At 43.2% G+C, this 24214-nt stretch overlaps 2 protein-coding genes across 2 annotated transcripts in view; one reads left to right on the top strand and one right to left on the bottom strand.

Annotated features, from left to right (window-relative positions):
* The window catches only part of ABCG1 (ATP binding cassette subfamily G member 1), a 52604-nt gene extending 49510 nt beyond the window's left edge, over nt 1-3094 (top strand). The window contains exons 14-15 of the mRNA XM_075099298.1: nt 223-341; nt 1742-3094. Of these exons, the coding sequence (XP_074955399.1) occupies nt 223-341; nt 1742-1970 (348 nt within the window). The 3' untranslated portion in view covers nt 1971-3094. The remainder of the gene's footprint in view (nt 1-222; nt 342-1741) is intronic.
* Nucleotides 3095-14681: 11587 nt separating this feature from the next.
* On the bottom strand, nt 14682-23132 carry LOC142052989 (uncharacterized). Its single transcript, XM_075084000.1, has 4 exons — nt 22955-23132; nt 21830-21976; nt 20290-20439; nt 14682-14821 (listed from the first exon to the last, which is right to left on the bottom strand). The coding sequence occupies exons 1-4, from the start codon at nt 23130-23132 to the stop codon at nt 14682-14684; spliced, it is 615 nt and encodes a 204-aa protein (XP_074940101.1).
* Nucleotides 23133-24214: the final 1082 nt, after the last annotated feature.

Below are 24214 nucleotides of genomic sequence, written 5' to 3'. Positions count from 1 at the left end.
TAAGAAGGAATTGAATTACATTGCTCCCCACTGCCTAAAGCGTAAGTTTGCACTGCCTGTTTGGGTTTGGCACAGAACAGGGGATTTGCGATAAGGAAAGTCTGCTCTTCTAAAGGCTCGTTTCCTCGCCTGGAGGTCAGGACATCAGATGAAAGAGCAAGTTAATTCTTATTTTTTTCTCTGACTATCTGACAAGAGACTGTCTATTCCTTCTCTTCACAGGTGGCCACTTTTGTGGGCCCAGTTACTGCCATCCCGGTGCTTCTGTTCTCTGGGTTTTTTGTCAGTTTTGATACCATCCCAACATACCTCCAGTGGATGTCCTACATTTCCTATGTCAGGTACTGCTAGGGAGGCCATTAACCTCTCAGCTGGAAATGGTGTTTGTTTGCCTTTGCTTATTTGGTTGGTTGGTTATTTTGGGTTCCGAAGAAGCTGTGTTCACAGCACATTCTGTATAAATATACATACGATGTATACCAGATTATCTCACTGCATTTCATATTGTATATGATGTGAAATAGATAGGAACATTCAGTACAGATTGTCAGGCACGAGTCCATGTCAGTCCCCTTGAATTTGGTGGAACTGCACAGCATGCAAATCTTCCTGGATTTTGCGGTAGTGGATTTCTGAAATAATAGGAACGGTATGTCCAACTGAGAAATTGATGCCAGCCCCTCATTTTGGAAGAAAATCCAAATAAATCACTGCTGTGTCCTAGGTAGACTTATTGGATAAAGACCTGTTTTGAAGTTTTGTAGTAACACTGCCATAAAAGGCATGGGATTTGTGTCATCTCTAATCTAGGCTTGTGTTTTAAGAACCATAGGCACCTTTTATCCAATCTACGTCTGTCACTCTTGTTGTCTGAGACAGCTATCTTAAGATGGGATGATGGCCATCAGGAAACCTTCGGAGGCTAGCATGGAGAGATAGTTTAGACTAGACACTTAAATGTTATCACTGAAATTAGGTGAGGGGAATTTTCCCATCCCCCTTTTCCCCAGCCTGCCAAAGCTGCATTAATACTGAGAAAACCCAAGCTAAAATATCTTCTCATTTGGCAAGTGAGTTCTTACACAGAGACCTATCAAAGATTGAGAGACCGCAACCCCTAAATTAGTAGCTGGAATTCAAGGTGAGGCCTTAAGCCGTTGTCTAGCCTGAGTGGGGTCTCCTGAAGCCAAAGGGCGCTATTGTATGCATGGGATCCATGATGGTGTATCTGCTCCCAGAGTAAAATCCTAAGTGCACCCAGTGCCAGGGAAGTCATGGGAACTGTGCATTGTCAGTGAAACTATAGCACGTGGAAGGAAAGAGAAGAGATTCTAGGTTTATGCCAGTTTGAATCTATTTGTGACTTCAAATCATAGTTGTATCCCCATTGCTTAGTTTAAAAAAACGGAGTTAATGATGTCACCTTTAAAAGGGGACTTTCTGAGTATGAAATTAGTCTGCATTGTATTTCAACATTTTTCTTTGGAGAAATAGCACTATACACTAACTGGAAGCAGTTAAAGGCAAAACTTCTGCCTTTGTTCAGTGTTATGTAAAATGCCAGTGACATGTCATTTGCTTGATTGTAACAGGGGTAGAACTTACCCTGAGACAAGTGTCAGAATGATATTGAACCCCTCAGTGTTTCCAGCTGAGCTCTCATAGGGATTGTACTGCTTGTGGAGTGCTTCTAAACAGATCATCAGGATCTTTCCTTGTAATCCATCCTCCTTCTTTCCAGATACGGGTTCGAAGGAGTTATTCTCTCCATCTATGGACTGGATCGAGAAGATCTGCATTGTGACAAAGATGATACTTGCCATTTCCAGAAGTCAGAGGCCATTCTGAGAGAACTGGATGTAGAAAATGCCAAACTTTACCTGGACTTTATTGTTCTTGGAATTTTCTTCTTCTCTCTGCGCCTAATTGCCTATTTTGTTCTCAGATACAAAATCCGAGCAGAGAGGTAAAGGAAAACCAGCTAAAATGATGCAGTAGGAAGATCTTTAGACATGCTATAGAGGGCACTTGACATTGTCTCACTGTGGCAGGCCAGTCTCCAGTGCCCAGCTAGATGCTGTTATGACCTATCCCATAGAGAATCACAATGGGATAGTGGACATATAGTGTTAAGCCAATCAGTCTAGTTGGGTTGGGTCGTGTTTTCATTACACTTTCTAGCTTTAACTAGGAAGAAGAAATAGAAGGGAATTTTACACCAGAGAATATCAATACTGAGTCAATGTAACTGTAATTAAAAACCTGGCTGCAGGAACTTTCCTTATGAAAAACAATTTCGTGATAAGGTAATACTAGTCCTGGTAGCCAGAATAGTACAGTGTCATCTATAGGTGACAAGGTAATGAGATGCAAAATGGGGAATGCAAACAAATTAGGATTCTCTCATCTTTTTAAATTCAGAGTTTCATCTTTGCAGTTTTCTATGTATTATTTTGCTATTCTTTTCCACAGATTTACCCCTTCTGGCCAAAAGTCTATAAGTGTATTAATTAATAAGGTAAAGATATCTTTTTAATACGGATACTTTTTTAAAACAAACGTAAAGTGATTCAAGTGATTATTTTTGTTTCTGTCTAAATTTAGAATTCTGGTGCTTTACTTGTCGAGCTGGTCTCATATCTGAAAATTGTAATGATGGGAGGAAAAGGCAGATTCTGAGTCTGCACTCAACCTGTAGTCCATATCTGGAGGCAACAATAGATAGTACAGGCAGTCAGACGTGTTCAAGCTGTTGCTGAATGATGGAAAAAATGTTTTTTTGCAGTGTCTTTTAAATCCTCAATATATGTGATATTTAAAATGCTCTGCTCATTATCTGTTCGACCTACCTCCTGTGAATGAAAAAATCAAAGCACTCCCAACGCTCATTTTTTCTTAAGTTGTGCAAGCAGAATCTATCCCTAAAGCCTGAGCGATTGGTAAAGCCTGATGGAGCGCAAGAGCTATCCACAGCTCAAAGCTTGGAGTATTGTGTTAAAACACTTGTGACTGCCTTGTATGGCAGTGTTTATTGTATCTGCAACACACTGTGTGTAGGGGCTCTCCTCAAAATATACAAACGGCCTTGTCTAATTATGCAGGTCTAACTATGCCGAGCAGCTCTGTTCTCATCCCGAAGCCTACATGCGCAACGTGGGAATTAATAGCTAATTGATCTAAACACCAATGAAACCGTTAAAAGAAGCATGCATTTGTTTTGCATATCTCACCTTTGTAAACCTGGCAGGGGGAGTTCTCATTCCAAGTGGATGTGAATTTTGTCACTGGTTCTCATGGGTTTGGATTTTCAACCCAGAATGAACTTGTGGGGCCCATACTCGTGTTGGACACCTTGGTGAACTTCTGTGTGAATTCCACTACCTTCTGCCATTACTGTGCGTTCACCTTAGTGTCACAGACCTCCGAGTCAGACCTCCGAGCTCTTCAAATACATTATTCCTATCAGGATACTTAAGTCTTGTGGGTTGGAAGCGGCTCGATGTCAGCAGACCATTCAGGAGCTCAGCAGCTCATGGCAGTAGAGTAGATGAAGCCCTCTTCACCTTGCGCATCTGCTGGTCACCAGCAGTCACAGTTCACAGGCTGTTTTCGAGGTCTCCATGGCTACATCTATACTAGTAGACTAAACAGTGCCAGGGCCAGCTCTGTGAGTCCTCAGACAACTGAGGCTAAAAGGAATGGTCCCTGTACTGTACTAACTTCTAAACAGAGCCCAAACGTTGTCTGGAAAAGCTCCAGCTGTGGTGGCCTGCATCTCTGCCATGTAGCACTGAAGACAGTGGTTTCCCAGTTTTCCTGGCCAGTGTCCAGGCTCTGTTTAATATGCCAATACAGACGTAGATTGCGTGTATGTGTTAAGCTCAGGATGCTTGAATTAAGACTCTGTTCTGGAAGACTTTAAGTCAAGTCACATGTTTTAGGAAGGTTAATTGAACTTTTCCTGAAAGAAAGATTGACCTGTGAAAGCAAGGTTAATCTTTGCTGTAGAAGGAAAAAAAAAATCCTTACGCAGCCTCTTTGTATAGTTTTGTTGCTGGTTTTTCACAAAATGTCCTGGAGCCAGTAGAGCTTTTATATAGCTCTGCAGCTTCTCCAGGCATACTCACAAGCATGTATGCGCCTATATGGCTGTCAGATATGAGAAATTAAGAATTTTGGCTATTTTAAATAATACTCATAACTGTGAAGAGTTTTTAAGTAAGTCACAAGCTGAAATCTCTTGGCACAAGGTGCCTTGATTATTTCAAGACTGTCAAAATATTTGTGACTATTACAGGCAATTCAGATGCTGTTTGCAAGCACGCAAAAGACTACCTTTGCTAAATTACTCTTCTGTTGCATACTGCTGGTCCAGCTGTAGGCTAGCTGAGTATGAGAGTGACATCCATGGCATTAAATACTTTCAGGGTTCATGTTTTGTGTTTACTGACACCATTTACCAAATACCACATTGAAAATCACTTGCAGTTTACCAAATTAAGTATCTCTGCTGGCATTTCAACACTGTTAACTTACACGATGGCAATGCTGTCTTCTTGGATACTGTCTTGTTATCTGTGCCTATTCCTCTGTTTGTAGACCTTCTTATTTTACCTCTTTAGTCTGCAACATGTCCTCCTGTACTGTAACTTTTATTGTATTATGGTAGCCAAAAGTCTGGTCCTCCACGGGTGTTCCTAAGGAAGTGCATGCTATAGAATATTTTTTGTCGCTCCGTTTTTCGTTAGATATGCTTTTTCCCATCCATCTGCTGGCAGCATTTATCTGAAAGTTACTATTCTAAGGAACACTTTCAGACTGTAGTATCCCAGCAAAGAAATAAATTAATCCTGTTGAAACTCAGCACTACACATAAATGAGATAATCATTCTTTCCCTCCTTAGCTCTAAAATTAATTATCTCTTTTGCCACTACTGTGCGACAGAAGTATTTACAGTCCATCCCAATTATGTTCTCATATACTGCAAAGATTTTTAACGCAGTCTCAACTTAGCTTTTTTCTGTTTATGTGGCAATAAATTCTAACAGGCTGATATAAAGTTCATTCCCAGGTTAATGGACTAAGCATGCAAGTGCTGTAGTCTTAAGCAAGCACATTGTGAAGCTCTGAAGGCTTCATGTGGAAGAATGAGGCCAGCAAGATTCTAAAGACTTCAAATCCTCAATTTATATGGCCATCAATAAATAACCGTAAACTGGTTGAAATCAATGCCATTTTTACCCTTCAAACCAGTCACAATCCAGCTAAAAGTTGTGTAAGAGGCGAAAGGGTTTTTAAATGTCTCTTGAAGACAGAATGTATGATTTCTGTTGGGATTGCAGGAAGACTTCAGTGTTCTGTTGGCCTCCTTGTTTTATTTGGACTTGTTTTGTGCATGTTGCTTTGGTTACTGTGCATCAGTTAAGACTTCATGTGCTTCAAATGGTTTTTTGTTATTTTTCTTTGCGGCAACTTGCATATAATCTGAAAAACCCTGAAATTTTTAAAAAACAACTTAAAACATTATTATTTACAATTAAAGATTTGGAAGGCAGAGTCTACTCACATAAAAAATTGAGAAAATTTCATCTTTCTGGATCAAAAGGAATAACAGAAGAATATCTGGTGCTGAAATTCTGCCCACTCCTTAATATTTGGAGCCCAAGATACCTTTTTTCCATTAAAGGAGAGGAATATATATGCATACATAGTAGGGACAGTAAGTGGGAGATAATGAACACCTGAGTCCAAGTACTAGATGTATCTGATGGCTGGCATTTCAATATAATCCTTTGTTTTAAAGTCCATGTTGTCAACAGAAATGAATGTTTCATTAAACATTTATTTCTAGAAAGCAGTGTGATACCTACTGACCTGTACCACCGCAGTGATCCTCGCAGAGGTCCCCTGTGTGCTATTTACTCCACACTAGATGGATGTTTTCGACTCTAATGGGATCCTTTGAAGCCCTGTTCCAACAAAGTGCTTAAGTATCTTAGTAACTTCTCACATCTGCATTGCCTTGTGAATAAAAGGAATGACTAATGTCTTTAAAATGAAGTCCAGGCTTAAGTGCTTTGCTGGGTGAGGGCTGTATTGCACAGGAAGACTGAGATGTTGGCTGTCCAAAGAGACTTGGAGGCTATACTGAAAAATCCATTTGCTTTGGGTTACTCTCTAGGAGATTACAACTTTACAGTGCTCTTGAATTAAACTTTTTGAATCACAAAATGCTTCTTCTGAGGGGAAAAGGAGAATGAAAATCAAGCATGGAGATGAGTGTATATTTTTCTGTGTATTTACTGTTGCTTTGCATAATTCCTTTTGTTATCTGCATGGTTTTGGTAAAGAAAAGTTACTTTCTATTGTTTTTCTGGACTAGAAATGCCAATCCAGGACTGCTTTACATTCGAACAATGTCAGCATTTATTTTTTCTTTCCAAACTAAGCAGGAAGGGATCTTAGTTAATTATTTTTCCATGTTAACTTTTATTGGAATATGATTTTCTATTCTTTTGTCTTCTGCTCTGTGACGATCGTATTCGGGAACAAAAACAAAGAGCAGAGGGAGAGGCTTGAGGTGCAACGATGATATTTCCAAACACAGCTCCTCAGAAAATGTGTGTGAGGAGGGTGCAAATGGCATGCCATACCTCTTTCTGCAGCCTGATGCACCTTCTTCCACATTGCCTTTGCTCACTGACCTTCAGGTCCAGTCTCATTTGGTGGCTGTATGGGAGAGAGGGTCACACGCGTTTGTCCTGCGTAATGCAGGAGAGCGCCCCAGCACTGCAGGGTTGGCTATCAGCTCCTCACTGGGGTCAAGGTAGTTCTGTGGGGAGTTTCTGATACCTGTGGGATCTGCTCTGATGCTCCTTGCTCATAGTGAAGCAGAAGCTGGCTTGGAGTCTTCTTCATGGGGGTTGAGCACTGCATTTTCTGTCCCTGCCTTGCACTGGCTCTACTCTGGTGTATCCTCATTCATGGAGGGTTTTGAAGTGCATCAGCTCTCTTGGGTTGAGCGGGATGTAAGCACAAGCTCGAACACTTTCCCAGACAGAACCGGTCTCTTGACCTGTATTTGTTTTGGGCCAGGCTTTGTGAGTTAGTATGAACAGTGTTGAAAAGGACATCAGCTGCAGGAGGAGCAGCAAGGCAGATCTTCCTTCTGAATGCATGGGTAGAGCTCCGGGAGCAGGTGGCCAGCTGCAGCATTGGCCTACTTCTTAGGATCCAGGTGTGGAGTAAGAGGAAATTACATGCACGTTGCTTTTAACTATGGATACCATGATTTGGCCAATGAAATTAAATTCTTTTTCATTTTCATCAGCTGGCTAGTGTTTTTGGACATGGTTTATCTCACAGAACCATAGCTGTCTAAAAACAAGAGGCCCAGTCTAAGTTAATCATCTGCTTTTCTCTGTCATAAAGAAACAGCCATCTCCAGGACAAATGGACCCAAGGTACTTCCATAGTTTGTGAGGTAGGTATTTTTCCTAGTGACTTGAATTGTGGCCTATGTGGTGAGTTTTGTTATAGTATTTGCCACATTTGAAGGTCACACCTGTTCCCAGGGGTGTTCGGGTAAATGTCAGCTGGAGCAGGACTGGATCCTTATTTTGCCAGTGTGGTTCCAGTTTTTGCAACAGACCTGAAGTGGATAAATTGAAATGTTAGCAGTCTGATTTAGTTTACTGGACGTACTGAGCTGTACTTGATGCGTTTCTTCTGGTTTCTCAAGCTCCTTCTCTAGTTAATGGGGACTAGGCAGGCAGTTACAGAGGCAATCGTTCCCCCTGAAGTTACTATTTCCTTTGTGGTCTCTTAGGCATGTGTTTCGGGCACTGGCAGAAGATTTGGCATTAGGTAATGTGACAAAAAAGTATGGTTTGCCCTCAGGGAGGTACGTAACTCTTGCACTGGGGATTGAGGGAGCTGAGGAAGGTACCTTAGATAGTCTGCCTACCTGCTCTGGACACATCAGGTTAGAGGAGGCGAGCCCCTCTACATGGACGCTTCAGAGTTTAAATGTTTTGGCACTTAGACCTTTGGAGCTGGAAGTTCAAGCAATTCCTTGCTAAAATGGAAACTTGTTAAAACTAGTCTTGCATTGTGGGTACTGTAGCACCGTGTCATGTCCTCTATAGCAGTTTGTGACAGGCTGATCTTTGCTGTGCCAGTGACACAGGTCCTATTAATCCTGCCACACAACACTAGTGAGTGCATAAATTAAGTGGTGTCACTGAAGTTAATCGTGAGCTCTGCTGTTTGTGGACAGGGGCAGTAGCATTTTCAGGGATCAGATACTCCTACTGCCCTGTTCTTAAATACCTGTTTTCATAATATATAAAGAGATTGTTGTAAAGCATCTCACTGAGTGGTTTTTATAACCCTAGATATCATTCTGCATATTACATGTCCAAAAGTTGCAGGTTGAGCCTGCAAGCACAAGAAGTTTCCTTTTAATTCTGCGCATATGTTAGCGTATTTCTGTTTCTGTGCACATTTCATGTAGAGTTTGTGAAGGAGTAGTGGTACTGTAGAATATGAAATATGCCTTCAGTGTTTTTCTTATTTTGAAATCTTAGAATGAATCATAACTTTATGGAGTTGTCGGCTGTAGAACCTTCCTTTAGGAGATACAGATTTCTGTTGAGACCCGCTGACACCACTGTAACAAAGGGTGACCAGTGAAAATACGTATCCTTTGGCACAAGAAATCCCTGTGGCTTAGCCCGCCAGCCTGCATTCTCTGCGTTGTTTCTGCCTTCAAGATAAATCACGATTTTTTTTGACCCATTTTCTTTCGGGGGCCTCCGTGCAGCTCAGCCCATGCTTACCAATTGCTTGTGTGCTTACTGCTAGATATTTGTTGGTTGCTGTCCACGTGGGGTGTAAAAATGAGCTGCTTGGGACCAGTGAGAGGTAGGTAGAAGTGGAGGGATGACTTTTAGACTTCTTCAGGCTACTGAATACCTAATGTGCTGGATCTGTGGGTTTACTTTACTCTTTCAAGAAGAAAAAAAATCTAAAATGTCTTTTCAAGCAGATTGCAAGGCAACATGGAAGTCCTTTTAAAGTTGACGGGGTGTTCTACTTCAGTGGCATCTGTGATGTCTTTTTTTCTACACCCCATTGTAGCTTATTTTAGTAGCCCATTTAGAATAATCATTATGCAAACTCCTTTCTATTACTTCCAAACACCAGCTTTCCTGGCCTCAACGATAATTGTACCAACCTTAACAAATGTGAATTAGATGTTGAGCAATTCAAAAAAATACGGAAAAAATGTCTTAAATTACAGTAAAACGAAATTTAAGAAAAAGATTACGTTGATATATCTAAAAAGAAGACAAGTCCTGCAGCATAGCAAAGCCTTTACCTGTGTCAGTAAAGATTTGTGAAATATTTTATCTAAGTCAGTTACTTAATTGTGAGATACTGCCCTTGAATCTGTTATTGAATTATATAACATTTGTTCTTTTGTTTTTAAAGCAAGAGTCAATGCAAGGTATCATTCTAAATCAGCGTGCTAAAGTGTGCATATTCTGTATATCTAATATGTTGTCTCTTGTTTCTGTAATGCATTTGCATTACTATGAATCAATTTTATTATGCTTCTCTAGAGACTATTGCTGCCTGCACGCTGTGATATATTTGCACTGTTGTAGATATATATATACACACGTATATATAAAATTATATTATATAAACCATGTCTTTTTCAGGTTGCTTGTTACCTTTGTAGTTTACCTTTACTGGTACAGTGGACCTGAGTAAAAATGTGGGATGTGGGGCATTCTGATGATGTATTACAATAATAGAGACATCTTTGTATATTTCTGTATACTTAATACCAGTAAGAAGAGATTTGTATGTGCATTATTTTCCAAACTAGGGCTTTGTTTTCTGAGAATAGAGAACATTTATGATAATGTAAAAAAAAAAAAAATCAAATAAAGTGTTATTATTTTCAGACAGATGCTTTTGTCCCTGTTCTCTCTCAAAGGGAAGTGACAGGTGTGTTGGTAGTGATACGTTTTCACTGCCTGCACCTAGGTTCTAGCAGCCAGCAAGGACATCAAATTGCCTGTTTCAGATGTACATTGTGGTGGTTTCAGGTAACTCCCAATACAGGTAGGTTACAGAAATAATCCATCCAGTAAAAAGTTTTAAAAACATAAGTGCAGTCACAGTGGCTCAGGGCAAAGGTCTGTATTGTCCAGTACCTGACAGCAAACAACAGCACCGCACAGGGGGGAGTGCCAGAACAGGGCACACATCAGGGGGTGCTTCCCTGACAAACCCTACACAATTTGAGGACTTCCTGAGCCAGTGAGATTATCTTTCTATTTTCTTGCCTTTGATGGATGGATTTTTCTTCCCCAGACTTAACCTGTTGTTCATCTTGACCATGCGACCTGCAAGTGTCAGCAGGTGTTCCCCATGCTCTTGTGTTACAGGAGGCAGTAAAAGATCTTTCCCTCTTTCCCTCGGCACTCTGGAATGGAGAGATTTCTTCCTCCCTTGTTCCCAGCCAAAGAGAAACCATGTTTTATTCTGCCAGTCGCACCTGTCCGTTCCCCATGTTACAAAACACTGTTGCCCCTTGTTCAGCCACAACACTCGTGCTGCGTTCCTCTGCAGCCTTCTGTGCATTTCTGTCATCGTGAGAGGTCTCTTCAGCTAGTTTAAAAAGCCAGTATTTCTCCTCTCGTGTTTCTCCTGAAGATCCGCATTGTCCGAGAAGTGACATGCTTACTGCTTCTACCATGCCGAACAGTCTCCCAAAATATAGTCCATGAGGCGCTGGGACTGCTGCTTCCTATTGCACCGGCAGGAAAACTCTTGGGCAGAAAACTCGACCTGTGTAAGGCCCCAAGAACAGCAGTGTCAGAAGAGGGGTTTCAGTGAAGGTATCCCTTACTTTGCCATACACTTTGTTTGGCTGGGTGGCTTTTCATGCTGTTAAGCTGTCTGTTTGTGTATTGGACTTAAGGTCAAGTCTAGACAACATCGCTGTTATTGTGCCGTCCCTCCTGACCACTACAGCAACAAAATACCTGCGTTGGTCACCGCAGTCCAAGAACAACAGCCATAACTTGTACAAGTTAGTTAAGTGTCCAGTCCCAGATAACGTGAGCAGTGATGCTTAAAGGATAAATTAACTTACAGATGCAATAGGATTGCATTTTCAAAACTAATGTCAAGACAGTTTTCTAATCAGATTATCTAAGAGATAATACTTCATGTTCTGTTTTATAGACCTGCAAATAATACTAGATTGAAGGAATTAAGGTCCCAAAAACTAGATGCCTCCCATGCCAACTGTCCATAGACAGGAAGGGAAGAGGAGGAACAAGAGTCCTTTATAGCCTGAGTGGCAATGTAAATTACTTTAAGCTTTTTATATTACAGTTAATGCTATGAAATAAGCCAACCATAAACTTCAAATTAGCAATGCTGCAACAATTAATATGCCTCACATGCAGTTACCATCCACTACTCCAAATGGATTCATAAAATAAAGAGCATTGGAAAGTAAAGGCCACTACATTATATTTTCTAGTAGCTATCCATTTAAAACCTGCTTCGTAATGCAGGCTGAAAGGCACTGGAGGCCAGGGAAGCTGTTGTGCTAAGAATGATGGCCTCTTTCAGCATGGGAGGGTAGCAGGGTCTGTGCAGCGCCCAGGTGAGCGGTGAGCAGCCGTCGTGCTGTCTGTCGCTAGCACTGACGTCTTATCTTGGGAGAGCCTTAATAAAGGGCTGGGCGGGGAAGTGTATGTTGCAAGCTCTGTTTAGGGCAGAAAAGCTGTCAAGGGCTGGATTAGTTGAATTGGCAGTAATTGCATCAATTTATTTCAAATTTCATAGCCTCGTTTGGTTTCTTTCATTTTTTTCTGTGCCTTGAAGATTTTTTCAAGATCTATGAAATTTTTGTGCAATGGTAAACTTGTGCAATGGCATTGCTGGATACCTGACATTTCAGCTTTGTGCCTGTGCCCACGCACACATAGGAAGGCTGAGAAGAGAGTCAATACTTGATCTGATTCACAGATGGAAAATATTACCAAAACATGAAGCTGATCCATTGTCAGCCTCTTGAATGCACAAACATCCCTTAGAGTTGCACTGCTTCCCACTTCTTTCTACCACATGGTCACTCTCTTGTCCCACTCTCAGTTCATCTGCTCTGCTGGGCAGGTTGACTAAAGCTCCACCAGTTCCTAGGACCTCCTTGCTCATCCCTGCTGGCATCTGTAGAGTCAAATACTAAGGAGATTTCATGGGTTTGTCAGGAGTGTTACAGGTGCTTTTTGTGTTTCTTCTGTGTAAGAATCAGAAAGCAGCCCCAAAGTAGTTAGAGAAGAAACAAAAGCTACAGTAAAGCTTTTGATTTTGCTCCTTCTGTTTGCTGAAACCTGTATCCTAAGTCTTGGTGAATATCCTGGTTTTGGCTGGGATAGAGGGTTGGGGTTTTTTTCCTAGCTGCTGGCATAGTGCTGTGTTTTGGATTTAGTATGAGAATAATGTTGATAACACACTGATGGTTTCATTGTTGCTGAGCGGTGCTTACACTAGTCAAGGACTTTCCAGCCACTCACCCTGCCAGCAAGAAGCTGGGAGGGACAGCTGACCCAAACCGGCCAAAGGTATATTCCACACCATAGGGTGTCGTGCTCAGTATATAAACCGGGGGAAGTTGGCCAGGGGGTGGCGGCTGCTGCTCGAGGACTGGCTGGGCATTGGTCGGCGGGTAGTGAGCAATTGCAATGTGCATCACTTGTTTTGTATATTCTATCATCATCATTATTATTATTTTCCCTTCCTTTTCTGTCCTATTAAACTGCCTTTATCTCAACCCATGAATTTTACTTTTTTTTCCCCCCCCAATTCTCTCCCTGATCTCACTGTGGGGAGGGTGTGAGCGAATGGCTGTGCGGTGTTTCGCTGCCTGCCAGGTTAAACCATAACAGTTCTTCTTGGCACCCAACGTGGGGCACAAAGGGTTTGAGATAACAACAGATCTGAGCAGAATGTGTTAAAACAAGTTTGTGATAAGCATTCACTATATTAGTTTAATAGTCACTGGTCTCAATGTTGATTCATTTGCTCTCAGAGCCGTTCTGCTTGTTCTCAGAGCTGTGTTACCTAACACTTGCTGTATATACTGTATCAGTAGTTATGTGCTGTTTGTCACCTCTGGGACTTGGATTAAAGTTACCGCTTTGCTGTGTAGTGTGTAACACTGGCTTATGGTATGATAAAACTATTTGTTGTGGTGATTGTACTCAGCACTGCCGTCATCTCCGTACCTCAGGAGCCGTTCTTTCTGAAGCAACTTTCTAAAGAAGCCTGTTGTGATTTAACCCAGCAGGCAGCTGACCACCATGCAGCCCTTTGCTCATACCCTCCCCACAATGGGATGGGGAAGAGAATTGGGGAAAAAAGTAAAATTCATGGGTTGAGATAAAGACAGTTTAATAGGACAGAAAATGAGGGGAATAATAATAATAATCATCGAATGTACAAAACAAGTGATGTACAATGCAGCTGCTCACCACCCGCTGACCAATGCCCAGCCAGTCCTCGAGCAGCAGCTGCGACCCCCTGGACAACTTCCCTCGGTTTATAGGCTGAGCATGGTGTCATATAGTATGGAATATCCCTTTGAACAGTTTGGGTCAGCTGTTTTCTAGCTGTGCCCCCTCCCAGCTTCTCGCTGGCAGGGCATGAGAAGCTGAAAAGTCCTTGACTAGTGTAAGCACTGCTCAGCAACAACTGAACCACCATACTAAATCCAAAACACAGCACTATAGCAGCCACTAGGAAGAAAATTAACTCTATCCCAACTGAAACCAGGACAGTGAAGCATCCCTTGGATGGGGCATGATGCCAAGTCTGAAAAAGGGTAACAAGCAGGGGAAATCCTACTTTGTGGCAGGATGGAGCATGTGTCCTGGCTGTTTTTTACTTAACAAATTAACCTTTCATGAAGCTTCCTGGAAACACCACAGACCAAAATCATCAAACTGATGATACCTGCTTTCAAACAACTCACTTCACTCCTGTGTTTAGTCAGAGCCAACTAACTATCATGGGCTTTGAACCTGGGGAATTTCTTCGAGTTTCTGCAACAAGTTCAGCAATGAAGGTGTTTGGCTCAGCTGTAGTGAAATGTTTTGATTCAAGACTTCCAGAGTTTCATTTTAATTGTGGTATTTCAGTACTAAATCCCTCAAAACTTAAGCTTCTGTTTTCCAAAACAACCTTTTGTTACACTCAGAGACAGAAGTGCATGTTGAAGGAAGCCTGGGAGACTTAACTTGGAGACAGGTAAGAGCAAGACCCTGGAAGAACCTGTCTTTGTCTAGTGTCTTCTGTGAGGGGAATTTCCAGGTACCACAAAGGGTTCTCACAGCACAAGAAGTTATTATAGCTGAGATGAATAGGTATACTAGACTCCTGCAGAACACTTTGTTTTCTTACCCTGCTCACCTCGGATAGGCACACAGAAATTTTACCATTCAGTAGCACCAAATGACTGCAAACACTTGAACAAAACAGCATCCTCTTCGATAGCATCTGTGAGTGCTACTATTTAGTTCTAGCACTTGAATGTATTATGCATTACAGCACACATATTTTAAAGCAAAATCTATCTGTTTGGCCACTGTCATCTAGTACTGAGGACACATTTGTAGTCTCGTCTTCCCATTGTGTAGCTGGTGGAGTGTACTGGGACAGGGACCGTGCATGCTGCAGGTAGTCGCGTAGCTTGCTGTTTTGTATACTGACACTGGCAGCTTTCATATCCTTTAGAAGAAGGTTAGATGGGGTAAAAAAAGTCTACAGAGTAATAATGGACCGTTCTGCCCAAAGAGGATTTTGTTTCTAGCAGAGAGCTGCTTGGGAAACTCTCACCTGGGAGCTGAAACTCTGACCTGAACTTTGCTCATAAGGGAAGTTTTGCAACCCACACCTCGGAGCAGCGAGCCCCCCTTTTTGGACTCAGCCTGTCAGCGAGGGAAACCTCATGGAAACTGAATCTGGGTCTTGAGATCATCATTCTGCCTGGTTTTAACACAGGGAATCAGATTTGCTTCTTGTCTTTTACCTTCTGCTTTCTAAGCTGTTTAATGGCATCATGGTCAAGTTTTCAAGCTTTAGTAAAACCAGTAGCTCATTAGAGGCTTGTGGCAGAACTATGTGATTTAGCTGCTCTCAGCAGAGGAATATTTCAGTTTTGGTATTCTTTTTTCACTTCGGTTTAGCACCTTGTCTGAAACCTTCCTTTTGAACGGGAGCTTTGCCAGAGGAGATGTGTGATACTAGCTGTAGCAGGCAGCATACCCTTTCCAGAGATGTTTGGGAATGGGATCTAAAGTAAGTGAGCACATTAAAACACACATTTTTGAGGTGTTTTCAGTTATATCCCTTTTCCACATTGCTTCAGGTTTGTTCTTTGTTGCTAGCACCCATCTGCTCTGAGCTGCTTGTCTGTCCTAGTTTTCTCCCGTTAATTCTCCATGTCAGCCAAATACAGCTTTCCTTCACTGCTTCAAAATGAATGATTTCTGAGACCTTTTCCTTAGCTGCAATTGCTTTAAAAAACAGTAGAATATCCTCACTCACTGAAGAACCACACAGGCAATCAATCTGCAGTGTCAAGCATTTTCTGTTCAGGCTTTATTAGAAGCTGAAGCATTGGTTTCACACAGCCGTCATGATTACAGACAGTTTAGGACTATCAGGCATTCGTGATTTTAAACGTCATTCACTACCCACGTAATAGCCTCATCAGCACAGAGAGAGTCACAGAGAATTGATTCCTGTTATGGCAGCACCTTTGCTGATGGAAATCATGTAGCTGACCTACTTTTTTCCCCAGAAAAATATTCGGAGCTTTGTCTACTTATTCAGCAGTCCCTGTACAGAAAAATATTCAGAACTTTGTTTACTTATTCAGCACTCCCTGTACAGTGATGTGGGTGTGCAAGCAGAGATACAAAGGGTAAGTCTTCATTTGGGCTTCTTATATTTGTTTGTTAAAACTGATTTGCATTTGTGATGGTCCTGCATTTTGTTAGAAGCCTCATTTTATACTTATCCTGCGCTTCTCCCTTGACAGCCCTTTTGGTCCCTGACGGACAGAGGGCGAGATGGACATCTGAAATGACCCAGTGTGGCCACCCATCAGTCTCAAGGCATTGTGGGTGCACTCACATTTCTTTCCATTACACAGATTAATTGGGTAAAGTAACCAGCCTGAAACACTAAAAATGGTTTTAAAGTTTCTGTTTTAATTTCTCTTCCTAGTGCTGGATAGAGCTACATACAGGCAAAAAGAATGAAACAAAAAAGATGAAGGGACAGGAAAGGACAGATTATGCAATCTAATAATGTGAAGCTATTTCAGTCATGTTAACTAGTGAAGCTTGTCAATCTATTGATGCAAAATAAATGAATGAGCTGTGCATATCTACTTGTGTCTATCTGCTGGCCAGACTGAGAGCTCCAAAAGGCAGTCAGTTGCCAGCAGGCAGGACACCTCTATTCCCGTGCAGTGATTTGTCTTTCTTGGGCCTCTGCCACCAGGTCAGCTAGGAAAGCTAGCATCAAGTCAGAAATCTGTGCCAGGGCAGTGGTGTTCCCCATCTCTCTCTCCCCCACCGTCCCTTGAGTGTCTCTCTCCAGCATCCACAGGCACTGATGGGAAAACCCAAGGAATGAGAGCAGATACATACAGCTGCTTCTCTAGACACCACCTGGAGCTTGGCAGGGAGGAGGCTTCTCTGGGCAGTTCAGTTCACCCTACAGGGGACATCTGAGCTAGCCAAATGATTTTCAGCCCAGAAGTGTCTTTTCCTCTCCCAGGGCTCTGAATGGGGCCCGTGATGACTGACTCAGGTCTGTGGAGCCCACAGCATGACCCTGAAGGTGAGGAGAGGAAGGTCCCTCCTTCTGCAGCCACATCTCTGCAGGTCCTGCACACCACTCTTTGGTGTGCATTCCTGTTTTGGGGTCTCACTTTGCTCTACCCTGGCTCTGCCTGCCATCTTCAAATCCTCAGCAGCTGTGACCTTGATCCTGTTTTTGCGAACTTGTTTTCTCACCTAAGATGCTAATTTTAAGAATTCTAGGCACTTTTTTCCAAGTGCATTTGGGTGGGTGGGGATAACAGTACATAGAGAGACCTCAAACATTTACTTAATGTAAATTCCCAGAATAGCCATTGTCCCTTAGGACTTACTGATGATGACAGATCCTTAGGTCATAGTTCTTTGTGCTATGAGCAACTAACTCTGATCTATAACCTCAAATGTACAGAGCAACTGCATGATCCAGTGCCTTGGCTTAGCATGCTGTTGGGAATGGTTTGCTGGTCAGCACACGCCAGTTAATGGTTTTTGCAGGGGACACCATGCCCAGGGACAGCAAGTAAGCAAGTTCAGCTTCATTCCTTTGGGGTTTTCCTGCTGTCAGCATGGCTTTCCTGCACCATCACAGCTGTTCTTCTCCATGGCAACATGCAGACCATATCAACAGAGGGGCTCAAGCAGTTCCCAGGAGTTTCAGCTGCTGTGCCTTGCCAGGCCAAGTTTCCCAACCAGGTTTTGCAGCAGAGGATGCCACAGTACACACACACACACACACACACACACACACCCTTACTAAGACCTTTCTGATCATAATTTTTCTTGCAAAGCCAAATACAACCCCAGTATGCAGTGGTGGGGGAAGCTCAGCAGGATCACTGGCCTGAACCTGCCTCCCTGTCACAGCCCAGTGGAGAGATCTGAGAGGGTGCAACAAGAGCAGTAAGCAGTTATCCATCTGAGACTGTCCCTCTGAAATACCCACATTCCCCCTTACACTCTGTGTTGCACACGTTGGCACATGTCTCTGCAGAAGGAAAAGCCTTTTGGTGAGTATGTGTGGCTCAGTGAGAGCTCTGCCCCAGAAGAAACCTGGCTCTGGCAGCCTAATTTCAGTCCCTGCATATGATTTCCCGCAGCACTTGTTCAGGTTACCCTTTTCAGTGTGGCTGCATTTTCATTCTTTCTCCCAACAAGACCCTTTGAAGGCCCTGTTAACTGGTGAATGTACCTAGCTGTGCACCAGATTTTGCACTGCAGTATTATCATGATTATGCTGTGCTTAGGCCTTCCAAATTCACCTGGACCACAGTGCCAAACCTTCCTTAGCAAAGACCTTAAAACACCCTCAGTAGACTTGTCAGTTTATTGCTCATATTGCAACCAATATTCTACCGTATTCAAATCATATTATTGAGCCTATTGTAAGTGTGAGATAATGAAATTTTGTGAATGACTGATTTTTACCTTCTTGGATAAACTTACTCATCACAAAGGTGTACTTGGAGAAGTCTCTAAGGAGGCATGTGTCTCCACCATTTTCTCTCTCCCTGCAGCACAACCCTGCACAACTGCTAAGCCCTGAATACAGCTGGCTGCCGTGGCACTCTTGTGTTACCCATTTTATTCCCAGCGGTGCTCTTAGAGGCTCTTTTCTGTGCTCCCACTCAGCTGAAGCTGGGAAGCATTCAAGCTGCAGTGCTGATCATTAAAAACACCCAGGAGAAAGCAGTAACACTTGCCTGGGGACCAGGAGCTTCTCCTGTGTCCGGTAAGACACAGCAGGCTATATTTCAGGCATAGGTCAGGGCCAGGGGGACCTGTTCCTTGCTTTTAGCATTGCAGAGCCTTTTCCTGAGCATGACCCACGGGACTCACCTGTGGGGATGCTGGTTAACAGTGACAGTGCCCAGTGATTCCGCTGTGTTTTTATCAGCAGCCGGGGCCCATGCTGGGTTAGGTAGGGTACCAGCTAGGGTGCCAGGTGGGTACGTGCCTTCCCAAGCTGCTCCATGCCCCGCTGGTAGCAGCAACAAGGGATTGGCAGCACCAGAGACATGGTGATGCAGACAACAGGCGGTGTCTGAGTCAGACCAGCTTGGTGGTCAGCTAACAAAGGTACCCTTCCTTATGTCCTGAGAGGGGGAAAAAAAAAGTCCAAACCCATAGCTGTAGCTATATAAAGGGACACACTGAATATTTTCAGTATTCGGAAGGACAAGTGGCCTGTGTGAAGCTACATATCAGCTAACAAATGCAAGCAGTCACTTGCAAGTGTGAAGTGTAACTAACATAAAAAGCCAAGTGCTATGTTCTTTTTGGAAGTGTTAGAGACTACTCTCTCAGCAGTGGGTTGCTAAGATGCTGAATTTCCTGGGAAACAGAAGCACACAGCTTTAAAATAAAGGCAGCAGAGAACTCACGAATTTGTGTCTTAGTTCTTTTATTACAGTGAAAACCTGCACGGTACTAGCCTACTGAAAGAATAAAAGCTGCAAGTAGCTTTCATCAGAAAGGACTCAATTAAAGATAAAAAACAGAAATCATAGCTGTTACAGACTATAAAGTCTGAGTTGGGGCCTCCGGCTGTTGTTTCCCATTGGAATAGGTCCAAAGATCACAAGGTTCTCGGTGGCAGTTTCTCCTTTAACAAGCTGGGGAGGGAAAGAGGAGAAGCTGATTAAGGGACATGTTTTCTCCACAATTTATACAAGATGCTAGGAAGAGTTTTGCCTAGATGCAGGACATCAAAAAGGCAATTTTTTAGCAATTACTGCCCACCCTGCCGCCATCCGTACATGTGTTTCCTAACTACGATTCAGATCAGTACAACCAAATTATGGTGAATTTTTTCCGGCACAAAACACACTGTGGGGTGTGTGGGAATTGGCTGAGGCAATTATCTACGTTAGATATGCTGAAAGGTCAATCCTAATTAAAAAAAATGGAAGTAGGGGATCAGATATTTCTGTAAGGTTCATTCCACATTTCTAAAGCAAAGCCTTTTACCTCCTGTGATAAAGTAGATGTGAGTTTGGTAGCTGCACCTCTACCTTCACATTAGCTGAGGACTTGAGCTCGCACCTGAGCCCAGACTACCTGTGCAGCCACATTGCCAACAAGTCCCTGGCTCAGATGTGTTGCCAACGCTCACCTCTCTGTGCAAGAAGCTTTTTTTTTAAAGGGTTTAGCCACCTCTTCCCAGCTTATGCCCCAGGTGAGGGCTGAGCTCTGCACCCACAATGGGAAGGCAGGGACACCCTGTCCTGCTCAATCCCTCAAGCACGGCCTCTTGCCACACTGGGCTGGCACAGCATGCCAAGCACAGGTCCAGCATGGACCCTGCCACGAGCCGTGGTGTGTCCACAGGGACCGAGGGATGATGTCTCTCGTGCAGGACATTACCTTGCTCCACCACGCGGTGGTAGAAGCACCAGGGGACACCAGCAGGATATGCCCTGAAGCAGCACCCCTTCCTTTCACACTCCTTAGCCGTGATGCCGGGGAAGCCACAGTTCCTCCTGCTGTCAGGATTGTTGGGACATACTTTCCTAACTGTGTAAAGCAAAAACAAGGGAAGGAAGGAGGCTGTGTTACTTTATGCTCCGTTTACATGGCGGCATAATTCACAAATAAAAGGCAGGCCACAAAGGTGAGGTCAGTGAGAAGGCATGACAGCCACGATGGCCTTCTCCACGCTGATTTCAGGCAGCAAGTTCACCCAAATCCTTACCATGCCTGTTAGGCAAAACTAAATACCAAGGGGTGAGGAATTGCAGCCTCCTCTGCATGCCAGCTTGAGTTATGGAAAGGAGGTAGGTCATTTAGGAAGAAAGCACAGTTCATCCAGACAATTAAAAGGAAAATCACAGATAAAGCGGTTATACCACCTGGCCTGACCAACCCAGTTTTCCTGTCCTGAAACAGTCCTGCTCAGAAAAGCAGTTCTATGAAAATGACACTGTAAGCTGCTGCCATTTGTTTTTCAAGATTTTAATGAAATGCAAATAGGGTTCAAAAGCAAAAATTTTTTTTTCCTCTGACAATCCTGAGCCCTGTCAATCAATCTTGATTCATATCAAGTTCTTTTCTTGGGTAATGTTGCCTTTGCGCCCTCACTTCCTTTCATTTCACCTGTGCAGCTGCTGAGATTGCCTTGAAGTTCTCCTAAGAAGGAGCCGCACAGTCAGCCCAACAAATGTAGCTTACATTCAGCAGTTACGTACATTACACACCCAGTCCTTGAAGGACTGGTAGGGAAGCTCTTACCTTCTCTGAGAAAACAAAGATGAAAAATAGAAGCATGAGTTTAGAAGCTTTAGAAGTAAAAATCTAATGGAGAAAGGGATTTCCCCTGGGTTGTTTTGGAAATTTAATTGCATGAAGACTGGGAGGAAAAATGGGAGAGAAAATAAGAACTACCAAGTGGAATTATGCTGGGAAACTGGAAGGAAGTAGCGATGATCAAAACAGGCTGGAAAAAAGAGCAAAAAGCCTACAAGTTATGGCATGTCTGTTATCTTTTGTACAGGTGTCAAACAACTACAGATGGACCCATCTACTCAGGACTTTCTGATTTCTTTCACATGCAGTGCTAAAGTCCACCCGAGCAACACAGAAAACCCATTTAAACAAGTGCTGAGGATCCTTTGCTCCACTGATGAACAAGACCACAACTGGCAGCGATACTGGCAGATTTTAAATAATCAGCACAGGTTATTTGATAACTAGAAGCCTGAAGGAAGAGGAAATATCTTGTGTGAAGAGGATGAGATAGAAGACTGATGGGTAAGCAAGGCTTGACTTTGCATTTTAGTGCCAGTGGTCTTCTAATAGAGGTTTGTGCTCACTTTGTTGGCCTAAGAAGAAAAGCAGAGCTCCCTGTTGTACACATTTCTGCATAATCAAACACTAGGTAAATTGGTGTTTCTAGCAGAGATATTACCTTTCTTTGCTTTAGGAGCAAAGCACCGGGGAAGGCCTGAGACTGAAGCGTCAAAGCAGCACCCAGCTTTCCTGCACTCCACTGCCGACATTCCTGGGTGGCCGCAGTCCTTCCGCTCCCTGGGGGCCACTTTACACTGGCATCTTGCTGTTCAGGACAGAAGTAGCAAGTTCCTTGATGTCAGTTTGCACGCTTTTTAGTGGAGGCGCATTTATCAGGTGTCCATGGGGAACAATGATCTTTGCCTAGGCTCTATCCGTCTTTGCAAGCGTACCTTTTCTGTCACTTGCTAAGAGCAGAACTTGTATGGTTTAAAAGCTGCTTCCAAAGTCCCACCGATTTCAGTAAGGGTTGTACTCCACCCTTTGAGAATCTGTGGTCTCACTTGCAGCCAAGAGAGCCCAGCACAGTGATGTCTCTGGACTCCAAATACACCACATCAAATGGTAAAAACTCTTAACTTCACATGTCATGCTAGTAAATGTTTGTTGCTTTGCCCATCCCATGTGAAGAAAGAAAGAGTTAAAGGTCCAGTGGATACTTGAACAGGTATAAACGTACAAAATCTTTGCATTATAGTCAGGTGACTATAAAAACATAGGATGGCATGCAAATAGTTGCAGATATGCTTTTAAAATTTGAAGTCTCCTGCACAATCATCTACAGCCAAGAAAATCTGGAGATCTCCTTGGTGTCTGCCATTGCTTTCCAAATCTTAAGTTGCCTAAATACCTTGTTTTTTATTGAGAAGGCAGATAGACTTCTTTGAAATTGTATTCATATGGCAAAGTAGCATAAAATAAATGTCAGAAGGCTAGACAAAGCTATCTCCTGTTCCTGTCCTGGTTCTGTTCTAACAGGCTCCTGGACATATCTGTCCCCCTATATTTGTAGCAGGTTCCTGGTTATTCCACCAACACAAGAGCTCACCTGCAGCCTTTTTTATTTTGCCACAGATTTCTCTGAAAAAAATTGAAAAATAGACTCCAACTTTGGTAATAGTACCAGAGCAAGATGTTCGCTGTCAGATATGTAAACGGGAGACACGGTCTTGCTGCAGTTATGGTCAGAAGGTTCAGACCCACATACATACCTGTGAAAGCAACAGCAGACAAATGTACTTACTCGGTAATGTCTTTCCCTCTGCCAAGATGCTGAGGCCTGCAACGAGGATGATGGAGAGCACGCTGATCACTTTGAGATCCATTGCTCTTGGAAGAAAGGTGGAGGAGAGGTGCTGCTCTCTCTTGGAGCAGCTCATTTTATACACTCCTTGTGTTTGCCCAGCAAGGTCTGATAACATTGTTCCATCCGATGCTTCACCCAGAGGTTGTGGGGTTTTTGTTTAATTAGGAAATGTTGCCATGCATATTTTAATATCCCTGAGATAAATTTCTAGGCTCCCATGATCTGTTGAACACATATCTATTACATACCTATAGATACATATCTACTACATAATCCTGTAATCTATTAATTGGATGCTGCTGGGTGCCTCTGGCAGCCCCACCTGATGTGATTGCCATTAGAGTATTTCAGATGTTTGCCACTACTGAAAAATATATACATATGTTTCCTAACTAAATGTATCTTTCCTGCCTGAGTTTTCTCCTGGCCTTAAGGTTTTCGTTATGCTTACTCTGAAATGGGTAAGGCAGGAGGGCTGGAGGTGTGATACCTCTGAGCTTCAGGAGACCACACGGCAAAAGATGCTGGGGAACCAAGAACTACTGCTACAGGCCTGAGGAAGTACATAAACAGAGAAAGTGGAAGGTGTGACCATGAAATATTGAGGCCAGCTGAGGCCACTGTTTGTTTACACACATGAGGCAATTTAAACCAGTTTGGAATAGGAAAAGAGGGTAAGGTCAGGGAACAAAACAAAACAAAACAAAAAACCACACAAAAAAACCCCCAGACCAAGAGAGGCAACAGCATAAAGAGTCTCAAAAGAGGAAAGGAGAGTTTATGTATGATCTCAGCCTGACCCACAAGCATTGTGCTTGTCTGGGGTTCAGACCCAAGTGCCTCAGCCAACATTTTGGACTCGAGGTCCTGCACAGAGAGGAAGGTCAGGGTCCTGGAGCAGACCCTTCCCAGCCCGCGGGTCCTGCCCCAGGGGAGGCCACAGTGGGGGCTGCCCTCATCCCCTCTGCCTGGTCCCCAGAGCAGAGTATTGCTTTGCAACCTGTCCAACACCACAGGCACATGGTTTGCCAAAACCAAACTTCCGAAGCACCACATTTGACCTATTCATTTCCCGACTGCTTTTCTCCTGGTTTCAAAGGTGGCCGGTCATTGCAGCCTTTTGCCCTGTGTCAGGACAACGGGCCTTGGGACTTGGTATGAACTGGTAAGGTTTTAATCTCTCTTTTGGATCTTTTT

This window comes from Phalacrocorax aristotelis, chromosome 1 (assembly GCF_949628215.1).
Source record: "Phalacrocorax aristotelis chromosome 1, bGulAri2.1, whole genome shotgun sequence".
Taxonomy (NCBI): domain Eukaryota; kingdom Metazoa; phylum Chordata; class Aves; order Suliformes; family Phalacrocoracidae; genus Phalacrocorax; species Phalacrocorax aristotelis.
This window is presented reverse-complemented; position numbering and strand designations above follow the sequence as displayed.

Coding starts and splice junctions, on each gene's coding strand:
- LOC142052989 (XM_075084000.1), bottom strand. CDS start 23,132: ATGTTATCAGACCTTGCTGGGCAAACACAAGGAGTGTATAAAATGAGC. Junction 21,977..22,954: donor AGAGGGAAAGACATTACCGA/GTAAGTACATTT, acceptor TGTCCTGAACAG/CAAGATGCCAGTGTAAAGTG. Junction 14,822..20,289: donor CCACCGCGTGGTGGAGCAAG/GTAATGTCCTGC, acceptor CTTCTTCTAAAG/GATATGAAAGCTGCCAGTGT.